The sequence below is a fragment of the Juglans regia genome, chromosome 13 (genome assembly GCF_001411555.2).
Source record: "Juglans regia cultivar Chandler chromosome 13, Walnut 2.0, whole genome shotgun sequence".
Taxonomy (NCBI): Eukaryota; Viridiplantae; Streptophyta; class Magnoliopsida; order Fagales; family Juglandaceae; genus Juglans; species Juglans regia.
The window spans coordinates 7,494,108-7,505,659 of record NC_049913.1 but is presented as its reverse complement, the minus strand read 5'-3'; the positions used below and the strand labels follow the sequence as shown (position 1 = coordinate 7,505,659).

The window sequence follows — 11,552 nt, the reverse complement described above, 5'->3', positions numbered from 1 at the left end:
ATTCGAATGTAAGAAATATTTTAATCAAAATCGAAAAAGAAATCCCAAATTATAAGAAAAGTAGTGCTTTGAAACACCGGATGTGAATGCTAAGGGGAAAGGCCTCAGAAAGTACTCGTCCCCCTTTTTGTCACCGACAAAAGTTAAAAAGAATTTATGTTATGTACAAGTTTGGTCTCTAATACATGGCTTATTATAAAAGTTAAAAGTATTATTAATTAAACACATTTCTATAAAAAAAAATTAAATTAAATTGGTAAATAAATTGGTGGGGGTATAAGTGGCACGTTAGAGGGCAGAATAATTTTAAAAAAAAAACACATTTTATCATCAATATTATTTCATAATATGACCATCATATTATGGAAATTCATGTAACTTCAACTTTGAAATATGTTACATTTTATTGCTAATTAATATTAGACTATATATTAAGATGGAGGTAGAGTGGTATATATCTTGATTTTGAAGTACTTTTGTAAACATATTACAGAAATTAATCAAAATTTTGTTCATAGATATACGGTATCTTTTAAATTAATTTTGTCTGAATAATGTTACATATAGTCGTGAAATATTCAAGTCATGTGCAATCATTTTAAAAAAAAGTAAGGTCTACTATCTAAAAATTAATTTTTTTTATATAGATTCTGTATTTGTTTATTTTTTAAAAATACTGCATGGCACTTACGCATTCACGACTACAACTATATATAATTTCTCATTTTGTTTGAATAGATACAAAAAAATAATAATTGGTTGGAATACTGTGACAATACAAGGCCATTTTGAGGCCACATGCTTAGCATGTGGTAGGATCATAATGGACCAATTAATAAATATATAGTATGTTTGGTTGAAAACCATTCACGTTTGATTTATGATATCATTGGTCTCAGCCACATTAATACTCTCACCGCTCAATAATGGAATGCAGAATAATAAACAACGATGCTATCACTTCAATTAACGACAAACAACTCTCAATTATCTTTTCTTAAAGTAAAATCTTATATCATGTGGATTGATAAGTCTAGGAAAATCATGTTAAGGATGGAATTTTTTTTTTAGATATTTAGCCACTTTCATACAAATTTTTTTGTTGATTCATGAATCATTAATCAAAATCGATTTAACATGCATGGTCCCAACGTATGATATATTCAAAATTTTCTAATATAACATGATTTCAGTTTAAAATTATTTAATTTTAAGAAAATGACTATAAAATTATTTATACAAAACATCGAACATTTATTTTTTTTCAAAAAAAAAAAACAAAACTCACTTAAAAAAACTCTATTTTTTTTAAAAAAAAAATATGTACGAAAATTATACAATTTAAAATGAGAATAATATTAGTATGTCTTTTTATTTTGATTGTTTATATATTTATATATATTTTAATTTTTTTAATAATTAAGAAAATAATTATTAATGTATTGGTATTTTGTTATTTTTTAAAAATATTTAAAATAAAATGTAAAAAAAAAAAAGTAAAATTTATACTAAGAGTACAGTCCCCACTTGGGGACTGCATGTGCAGGCCTAGGCTATTTTAACTTTAAAATTTTTTAAAATTACAAAATTATCCCTCCTAAAATAATATTTTCTCTCATTTAATAATGTACATGCACATACAATCTCCACTTAAAGACTACAAATATAATTTATCTCGTACTAAACAACACGGCGGCAGAGATTATATGTAGAATAATATTGAAAGATTAGTTGTCGGCCTAAAATATATGAATATTTGCAGGGGCTCTATCATTTTAGTATTTTACTTGGGAATATTCTTTCGTCTATTTCGTCATCCCCACTCCGCAGACCCCTCTCTCGCTTCCCTCTCATCGATCCTCTGTCATCGCTGGTTTGGTTGGTGGAGGCTCCGAGAGGATAACAGCCTGAAAAAAATGGCATTAGCTGCGAATACCGTCGTAATATCACAAAATAGAGCCTTGGGTTTCCCTTCTTCAAAGCTTCTTTCAAATCTTCATTCCCATTTACACACACACTCTTCCTCCTTCCAACAACGTATCCGTCGGATTCCTATCTCCACCACTACTGCATCTTCCTCTATCACGAAGGCCACCCTCTCAGATGTTCAGCTTCGAGACCTCAATCCCGTCTCCACCACCACTAGTAAGTTCAATATTTTTTTTCTTTTCCACACCGTTGCTGAAAAGGAATTACAAAAAATTGTTGAAAAATATTCATTCTTTCATGTGCTTTAGAGTTTCCCGCATGATATATTATAACTCCTCATCGAGTGATTTCGTGTTTTTTGATTTGTCGAAGCGTGGTCGGAGTTTTCGAGGAATGTGTCGGGTGAATGGGATGGTTATGGAGCGGACTTCTCAGCGGAAGGGAAACCGAGTGAACTTCCCGAGTCTGTTGTACCAGAAGCTTACAGGGAGTGGGAGGTGAAGGTGTTTGATTGGCAAACTCAGTGTCCAACCCTTGCTGAGCCAGAGGAGCGCCTTCTTGTTTACAAGTCAATCAAGTTACTTCCCACAGTTGGATGCGAAGCCGATGCTGCCACGCGGTATAGCATAGATGAGAGAATTATCGGTGGGGTAGAAGATGACAACAAAGTCTCTGCCTTCGCATATCATGCCAGTGGAAGCTACGTAGCTGTATGGCCGATTGAGGATATGGGCACGTCTAAATTGTTGGAGTTGGAGTACTGTTTGGTTAATCCTCAAGATCGGGAGTCCCGTGTGAGGATAATTCAGGTTGTCCGTGTAGATAGAACGAAGATGGGGTTACAGAATGTTAAAGTTTTTCGTGAGCAGTGGTACGGGCCTTTCAGAAATGGGGAACAGTTGGGTGGTTGTGCTATCCGGGATTCTGGATTTGCTGCTACTGAGACCATGGAAGCGTCAGAAGTTGCTGGTGTTTGGCAGGGACCTCATGCTGTTGCCAGTTTCGATGTTTTTCAGACCGTAAGTCATGGAATATCTATCTCCTTTTGTTTGTGGTTTTTGGGCTATATTTCATTCTTCATGATGTTCGTGATGAAAGTTGTGAACTGAAGACCCAAATACTTTAGTGTTGTTTTTTGAAGTGAAATTCAACGTAATAATTATCCAAGTTAGCAATGAATGGAACAAGTATATGTTGTTGAAGGCAATAAAGTAGTCACAACTGTGGACTGGTTAGGGAACTACCAGGTACAGAACATGGCTGGCTAGTGATTTCACTACTACAATGAAGCTTCAACTGCTATAAAATCGGTAATGTGGTAAATAGATCCAAGAAATCAAAGGTAGTCATTGGAAGAATCATTCAGATAATGTTGCTTCAACCACTCAACAGTCAACATAAAATTGATGTATAATAGGGGGGGGAGAGCCCCTCAAATTGCCTAGCCAAAAAAAAGGTGTTCTTAGGCTTCTTACTTCGTCTTGATAATTGCAGGACTTTCTTCGAGAAGTTGTAGGTGACAGTGTACGGAAGTCAGTGAGGGTTGAATCTGACCTTATATTGCTTCCCAAGCAACTGTGGTGCTCACTTAAAGAAAGCGAAGATGATGAGACTTGTAGTGAAGTGGGATGGCTCTTTGATCATGGACGTGCAATCACATCTAGGTGCATCTTCTCTGCTGCAAAGTTGAAGGCAAGTTTTATATAAGTGGTTTGCATTCTGAGATAAGTTGAGATAGATTGAGATGGTTTGTGAATAGTAGAATAAAAATTGAATTATTTATTATATTTTGTGTAAGAATTTGAAAAAATTATTTTAAGATTTGAAAAAGTTGAATTATTTATTATATTTTGTATGAAAATTTAAAAAAGTTGTAATTATGAGATGAGTTGAGTTGAATTTTAAATGCAAGGGAGGCCGCACGTTTGTTTCAGTTAGTGGTATCAAGTTTTGTAGAATCTTGCCCAGATTATTAGGCCTACTGAGAGCATGTGGGGAAAACAATCTGTGTTGACTTTTACCTTAGTTTAGAAGCAGGAAAATAAAAGCAAAGTCCATGACTGTCCTTATCATAGTTTGGCTCAAACTTCCCATTTTCTTGCCTGTATAATCATTCAGTTTCATCTGCATCCTAATTTCTGCTTGCAAACTTGAATGTTCATCAGATTATCAAGCTAAAACGCTTGTGGTGGACCAATTTTGATTTGACGTCAGCTGTTGTTTCTTTTGCAGGAAGTGTCGATATCATGTGAAACCAGAGCTGCAGAGGATGCATAGCAATAGATAGCGAGTCAGAACGGCTTTCACCAAGAAAGTTACACTGTACTTTGACTAGTACATCAAATTCAACCAGAAAGAGGGAGGGCAAATTGTAATGAGAGTGTGTATCTTATTGCCTTTATGACTAACAATTAAGAATGACAATACACTTCTTTGTCTGCGTATAACGCATCGGCCCACCTGTGTTAGAGCGGCATGCTGGCAGTAATTAAATGTCTTCAAGAATGAACCTCAACTTCATAGTTCATACCTTCATAGCTCTTACACTAGATAGCACAAAACAAAGCGCAATGCTCCCCATGTTCATTTGCTATATATTTGCCTTTACGGGGCCACTCTTTTGCGTTTTGTATTTTGACAGGAAAAGGAAATTAATGCACAAACAACTAAACACAGTCCATCCTGCATACATTCATATAAATTCTAACTTTTGTTCCATCATCTTGAGTCGAACTTTTCGATTTTGAAAAATTCTTCTTCACCACTCCACACTCTATGAAAAATACTTTCATATTCTATAAAAAATATTTCACACCCTATGAAAAAACTATAAGTGTAGGGTGTGAAAGTGAATAGTGGCTGATGTATAATAAATTTCTTTTGTAGCTAAATTTCCCAGGAGAAGGATGGTGCAATTGTCAGTGTCCCTTTATGACGGCACAACAACATGCGTCTCCTGCCCTAAACTTCATTGATCTCCTACCTAGAAGCATTCTTGCAATGACTAGTACTTCATGGGGAAAACTGGCATTCTCATTCTACAAAAACAACATTTGCATCTTGCACTCCAAACTATCAAACCTGAAACATTATACTCTAAAAAATTATGAAAAACGAATAGTTTGCAACCAATTTAATTATGAACTTTCAGAAATAATAATAATAATAATAAGTGACTTGGCAGTTTGAGGGTGTAGCACGTCAATTTTGATAGTTTGAGGTATAAAGTGTAGAACACTGTACGTTTGGAAGTTCAAAATGCATTTTTTTATTTTCCTTATCCATGGAACTGGGATTTACATGCTCGACGGCAAAGTATGTTAGCCTATATTTTCATGAGAAATGCTTTAGTCAACAAAGAGATTTTACAAAAATAAACTAACAAACTAACGTGACTTGATGTGATATGTTAGATTTTAAAACTATTTTTATTGTAAATTAAATCTAACGTATCATATAAAAACTACATCAGTTTATGAGATCTCTTTGTTGTTGTAGCAATTCTCTATTTTCATATTCACCTTAGAAACCTATTATTATCGATCGGAAAGGCAATAATGATTTGACATGCTCATAATCAAAGCAAAGCCTGAAGTAAAGAGACATTATCCGTAAATCATATCCCTTTTCTTTCAAATATAAACAGAAACCCCCAAGTGAAAAGAGCACCAAATAATTCGGCAATTTGAAAAGATGAAACAATCCACACTCTTTTTTTAAGTCTACAGCGCTTATACATAATTCTTTCAGTCATACAGCATCAATCAAATAGAATTTCCCAGCATACAACCTCCAAGACCAAAATCTTCTGTGAGACGATGATGCGGTTTCGGGAGCGGGGAGGAATCAAAATTGTTTCTCAAAAGCTTCATCACTAATTTTCTTCTGTCTTGCTGTACAACCTGCCAATGTGCCATGTCATAATTCAGGACTACAAATTTGAAATTTAAATGGAGCAGTGAGAACCTTCATAGTTAAACAGGTTAAAATAGAGTCCCCTTATAAATACCTGATTAACCTAATTTTGGGTAAAAGAATTGCAAGGTACACAGATTAGTCCAGTTTATCTCATGTTTCTTGATTCCTTGTTCACTAAATAATCCAACACTTGAAACTAGCCCAAATCATTTTATCATCCAATTGTGAAGCTAGTTTGAGCCTTCAACACTTGTTGCAGAATTCACTGATTAGAACAGTTCTCATTTGTCATTTCAGCTTAAACATAAATTTTGATTGTCCACTGGAATAAAATATCCTATGGAGATGAGTTGAGATGGTTTGTGAATAGTAGTGAGATTTGTGAGTTGAAATTTGTGAATAGTAGTAAGATGAGTCCGGTTCTTAATTGTCCACCGAGTAAAACGAGACTCAAAGAACAGGAAAAGGGAAACAACTCAGTCACAAAGTTGAACATACCTGATATGATAAACTTGCTGGGAGCTATAGAGCACCAGGTCCATCTCTCATGCTCAAATTCAGACTGTTTTTCATAGTTCGTCTTCCAATTCCAGCATTTCCCTTTTGCATCATAGCAACAAATTCACCATAATCGATTCTTCCATCCTAAAACAATATATATACAGTAGCACATCAGAGATTGCTCAACAAAGATATAGGGAAAAACAAAAAACAGAGCAAGCAAATAGGATAGAAGATAAGGGAGGAAAGCCTCATCTAACTTTTTTTTAAAAAATAACAGTAATAGGGGAATCTGCTTGCCAAACCTCCACAATTTTTGCCAGATTTTCATCTCAATTTAGTTATGTAATATGTGCTGTAGACAGCAGGCTTATAAACCTGACCATCGTAAGTTCTTGATATATAAAATTATGAAAGGAGAATCCAGATGGAAGCTAACCCATACAGTCCCATTATTTAATGCACAATGCTTAGAGAGAAATACCAATTGATTAAATGCAATTATAAGGCATTTAAAACTTATATTTCAAGTCTCAAAACCGACTTCAAGTTCTCTGACCACGCGAACAAACGTAGATGACTTACATTATCTTGATCGACCTCCCTGATTATATCTTCAAGAAATACATCAGTCATGTTATGTTCTGCGCAAGCATGCTGGAGCTCATCAACTGTAATGTAACCGCTTCCATCCTTGTCAAAGTACTGAAATGCAGCAATAAGATGTTCCTCACGTTCTAGTTTGTTAAGATGAACTGTTGCCGCTATAAATTCCCCATAGTCAATAGTCCCACTGTTGTCCACATCAGCCTGCACAGAGCTAAAATAGCTGAGGTAAAAGGAAATATTGAACCCATGAAATAATATTTTAACCCCAATAATCCAATAGGGCAATGTCACCCCCCATATTAAACTTCAATTAATATAGATCAAAAGAAGTAATTGAGGGGGTCCTATATCAAAAACGAAGAGACATGATAACTTCTCGACGTCCAACATGCTTTCAAAGGATGCAAACTTAATTGCTTTCTAAGTATGAAAATTACAAATTAACACAAGGCACTGAGTGAGCTAAATATTTCAAACACTACCACCACTTCTTCATTACAACACATGCAAAAAAAGAACCGTTGTTCTACTAGTTGCTCGATTCAGGATATTGGGATCCACATTAATTCTTTGTTATAGATGGCACTTGGGCGTGTAGCAGAAGAAGTCAGGTAGTGTTTATCACGTTCTAACAAAATAATGTCGTTTGTAAAGCATATGACACTTCTGAGGAGTAAGCCATATGATTTACACATAATGTTCTGGACAAATATGAAACTGGGCATTGTGCGTTGCTGTTATTTCTTTATACACTCCTAAATGTCTATCACATTTGCTGTGCCAATGGAATGATATGAAGAAGACAACAAAGAGAATGAAGAAAAAGAATTAGGTGATAAGAAAAATATTAGTGGCAGAACAAACATCTTACTGCATCCATAAGATCACGTATTTCTATATCTTTCAAGGTAGAGCCATATCTTCGCAAACCAGCTTTCAGTTCATCAAATGTTATCGAACCACTGTTATCGGTATCCATTGCCTGAAACATTTCTCTCAAACCAGCAATCTCCTCCTCAGAAAGGCTTTCAGCTATAACCTGATCACAAAATAGAGGTATAGAAGTTCAGTCAATATCTCAAAAAGTAGATTCAGTATTTAATAGAGGCGTGCCAAAAGTCAACATCGAATATTGGTATGCTTTTTAAATAAACAGTCAGTATATTTTTTTTACTGTTTATCATGCTGAAATAAACAGTCAGTATGATGTAGAGTGCAATGTTGCATCTAGAAGTTTATTCAAGCTCATAACACACTCTCTCTCTCTCTCTCTCTCTCTCTCTCTCTCTCTCTCTCTCTTTCTCTTTCACCTATACATACCCGTAAAGCCATCTTCTTTAACTTGTTCATTGCAGAGAACTGCTTGAGACGAGACAGCACAGCTGGATCCAGCGCTCTATCAGGAGCAACTCCATTTTCACATATCCATGGATGGCCTAAACAAATTATTCAGAAAGATCAGATAGAGATTATCTTAAAACTAGTTCAAATGACAAATAATGCAATAATTAGGAAACTACACTAACAAATATGGAAAATTCCTACTTTAGCAGATTTTCCTTTTATTCTCATTTAGCAAATAAAGATATTAGTCACTTGACAGCTAGACCTATTTATAAATTGTAAGATGTAAATAAAACAATAAATCACATATGGATGTTAATCTATATAGTTTACTCAACGTGCATTCATCAAAGAGGCAAAGACAACGTAGCATTTATAAGTTTTTAAGCATGAATTGCATAGTAGATCAACCTGAAAACCTACTTCAGAAAGTCAAAAAGTTTGCATTAACACTGGAAAACATCGAAATAGTAGTGTCTCGGCAGCACACACATGTTTCATATCATGATGGAGCCTATTAGTCATCAAGAACAAACAACTAAAAAGCAGTTTGATTCATTCCATCCACATTAGAGAGTCCAAATAATTCTGTAAGGTCATGAAGATAATGATGGATGGAAAGTTTAAACATACATAAAACTTCATGAGCAGTTAAACGTTCTGAAGGTTGAGAACACAGCATTTTCCGGATTAGGTCTTTTGCACTGTCAGATATTAGGGGCCATGGGTCTGATTCAAAGTCAATATGTCCCTTCAACACCGCATCAAATATTCCTTGCTGCGTTTCTGAATCGCCAACAGATAAAGATTTCAGTAAATGCACACAGAATGAAACTTTTCACCCATTTGTGCGCGCGCGCGCACACACACGTACCTGCCCAAAATGGTGGCACACCACTTAGCAATATATACAGTATGACCCCTGCTGTCCATACATCTGCTTCTGGCCCATAATGCTTGAGAAGTACCTCGGGTGCGACATAATATGGGCTTCCAACCACATCAGTGAAAACTTGCCCTAAAGTAGTAAAACGCATTCAAAATATTAGCACATCCTGTGCTTGCCACGAGAAATGCATTTGAGCTTTTTAATCATTAACTTCACAAGTATCTTGCATGTCATTTCTTATCAAACGCACCTCCCATTAAGTTCACATCTACCAGGTAGACATGCACACAATAAAATTATGAACTTTAAAACATACAAATGCTCCGTTGCGTTTGGAGTTAATAATAGGACCTATATAATTTCAAAACATGCATAGAGCAATAACAAAGAGACAAAATTAGGTGCTTCATCACCATAATTTTGCCACCAACCCATCTGAAAAATACAAATTACAAGAGGGGAAAAATAAAAGAAGTACAGGCGCTTATTAAGTTACCTGGCTTGAAGAAAACAGAGAGCCCAAAATCAATGGCTTTGAGAGAGAAATCATCATCCTTGTTAACCAACAAAAAGTTCTCAGGCTTTAGATCTCTATGCATAACACCAAGCGAGTGACAAGCTTCAACAACACCAACAATGATCTTTGTCAATTCAGCAGCCTTCCTCTCAGTGTAATGTCCCCTCTGGATGATCCGGTCAAACAGCTCGCCGCCGCCACAAAGCTCCATCACAATATGCACATACAAGGGATCTTCATAAGCACCCTTGATGGTCACTATATTCTTGTGACCCGCCAAATGATGCATTATCTGAATCTCTCTCCTAACATCGTCCACATCCTCCTTAGAAATCAACTTCCTCTTTGAGATTGACTTACACGCATACTCGTTTCCGGTGGCATTCTCGGTGCATAAATAAGTTGTCCCGAACTGTCCCTGTCCTAGTTTACGACCCAACGTGTAAAGATCACGAATGTTGTCGGTCTTATGACCCAAAACATAATAAGATTGGTTATCGGTGCAACGCTTCATGATGGCTTCCTTTTTGGTGGGACTAAAATCGGGTAAAAGGTTGTGATTTATGGGATTTTCTTTGGAGAACTCTTGGGCAAGAAGCTGTTGGGAATTCAAGCTAGGAGGAGAGTGGTCGGAAACGGAGCGCTCAGAAGGGGTGTCGCGCTTGGAAGTGGTACCTGAACGTTCGTCGGGCTGGCTGTAGCCCTGAAAATATTTCCCTTTGAAAGATCCACGGCATGTATTGCCCATGAAACAACCACAATTCCGCCCACACTAACTTCACTGCCTTTTCGTCATCCACTGATCCCTCATCAATTCTTAATTAACTGAACAAAATAAATAAATAAATAAAGACTGTTAGTCCCTAATCCTAAATCAAAAGAAACAAAAGAGCTAATTTCAAAATCTAACTATCATAAAGAAAACGAGAAACCAAAATCTGTGATTTCCCAGGAAAAATCGTCTATCAAAACAGAGAGAGCCGTGGGAATTCGTCCGAACGGTAATACATGATCAGTCTGCTAATCCAATATTAAATTTTGAGACACAACCACAAACTACAGAAGAAATGAATAGATCAAGATGAACAGCAGACATACATTAGGGAACATATATAATAAATACGGAGAGAGAGAGAGAGAGAGAGAGAGGGAGAGAGAGAGAGAGAGATGGAGCTTTTACCAGTTGGTGGAAAATGATGGAAAAGAGAAAACAAAGGCAAACGTAGCTTATAGTTGGAGATGTTTGATGGTGATTTGAAGACACTTCCATTTTTAACAGCTCCTCTTTCTTCTTTCTTCTTTCGTTCCTTCTTCCTTCTCCTCTTCTTTATTTTTATTTATTTCGTTTTTTGTTGTTATTTTAGGATGGTCCTGCTGGGAAACATCGGAGCTTATTGCTGACCAGCTATCTCTCTCTCTTCCATTTTCTTTTTTCATTTTTCTTTTAATTCTTTCGAGGATAATTTCTCATCATCCAAACAAATTATCATTTTATAATTCGTCTGTCTTTACCGTTTTGACCGGCGGATGGGATACAAAAGTTGGAGTTTCCCTGTTGCTGATTGGTGGGTACATGACACGCGCGACTAAAGGTTATGGGTCATTGAGGTCGTATGGTCAAAACCTTTGGGCTGAATTTTCTGACCGATAAATCTAGCTCCTAAATTTAGACAGTCTGTTTTGGTTTTTGTGTACGAGTGGTGCTTGAACCACTGTTCTGTTTTATGGCTTTTGAAGTTTCTTCCCATGTTTTTGCCTTTTTTGAGCTGGAATTTTCATGGACAATTTGGACACGCTTGTCGGAGCTGCTTTATTTTAAGCATATTTCATCCATTTAAATTCACA

The 11,552-nt window shown here is 35.9% G+C and overlaps 2 protein-coding genes across 3 annotated transcripts; one reads left to right on the top strand and one right to left on the bottom strand.

Moving 5' to 3' along the window:
• The first annotated feature begins 1,778 nt into the window (after positions 1–1,778).
• LOC108997369 lies at positions 1,779–4,473 on the top strand. Its single transcript, XM_018973594.2, has 4 exons — positions 1,779–2,145; positions 2,302–2,948; positions 3,424–3,621; positions 4,162–4,473. The coding sequence occupies exons 1-4, from the start codon at positions 1,917–1,919 to the stop codon at positions 4,204–4,206; spliced, it is 1,119 nt and encodes a 372-aa protein (XP_018829139.1). The 5' UTR covers positions 1,779–1,916; the 3' UTR covers positions 4,207–4,473.
• A 1,035-nt stretch (positions 4,474–5,508) lies between these two features.
• LOC108997367 (calcium-dependent protein kinase 26) lies at positions 5,509–11,071 on the bottom strand. Of its 2 annotated transcripts, none has more exons than XM_018973592.2 (9): positions 10,888–11,071; positions 9,687–10,532; positions 9,176–9,319; positions 8,935–9,087; positions 8,278–8,393; positions 7,829–7,996; positions 6,934–7,158; positions 6,346–6,492; positions 5,509–5,831 (listed from the first exon to the last, which is right to left on the bottom strand). In XM_018973592.2, the coding sequence occupies exons 2-8, from the start codon at positions 10,453–10,455 to the stop codon at positions 6,370–6,372; spliced, it is 1,698 nt and encodes a 565-aa protein (XP_018829137.1). In that variant the 5' UTR covers positions 10,456–10,532; positions 10,888–11,071; the 3' UTR covers positions 5,509–5,831; positions 6,346–6,369. The 2 variants fall into 2 exon arrangements, with proteins under 2 accessions (XP_018829137.1, XP_018829138.1); XM_018973593.2 differs by lacking the exon at positions 10,888–11,071 and adding an exon at positions 10,640–10,785.
• Positions 11,072–11,552: the final 481 nt, after the last annotated feature.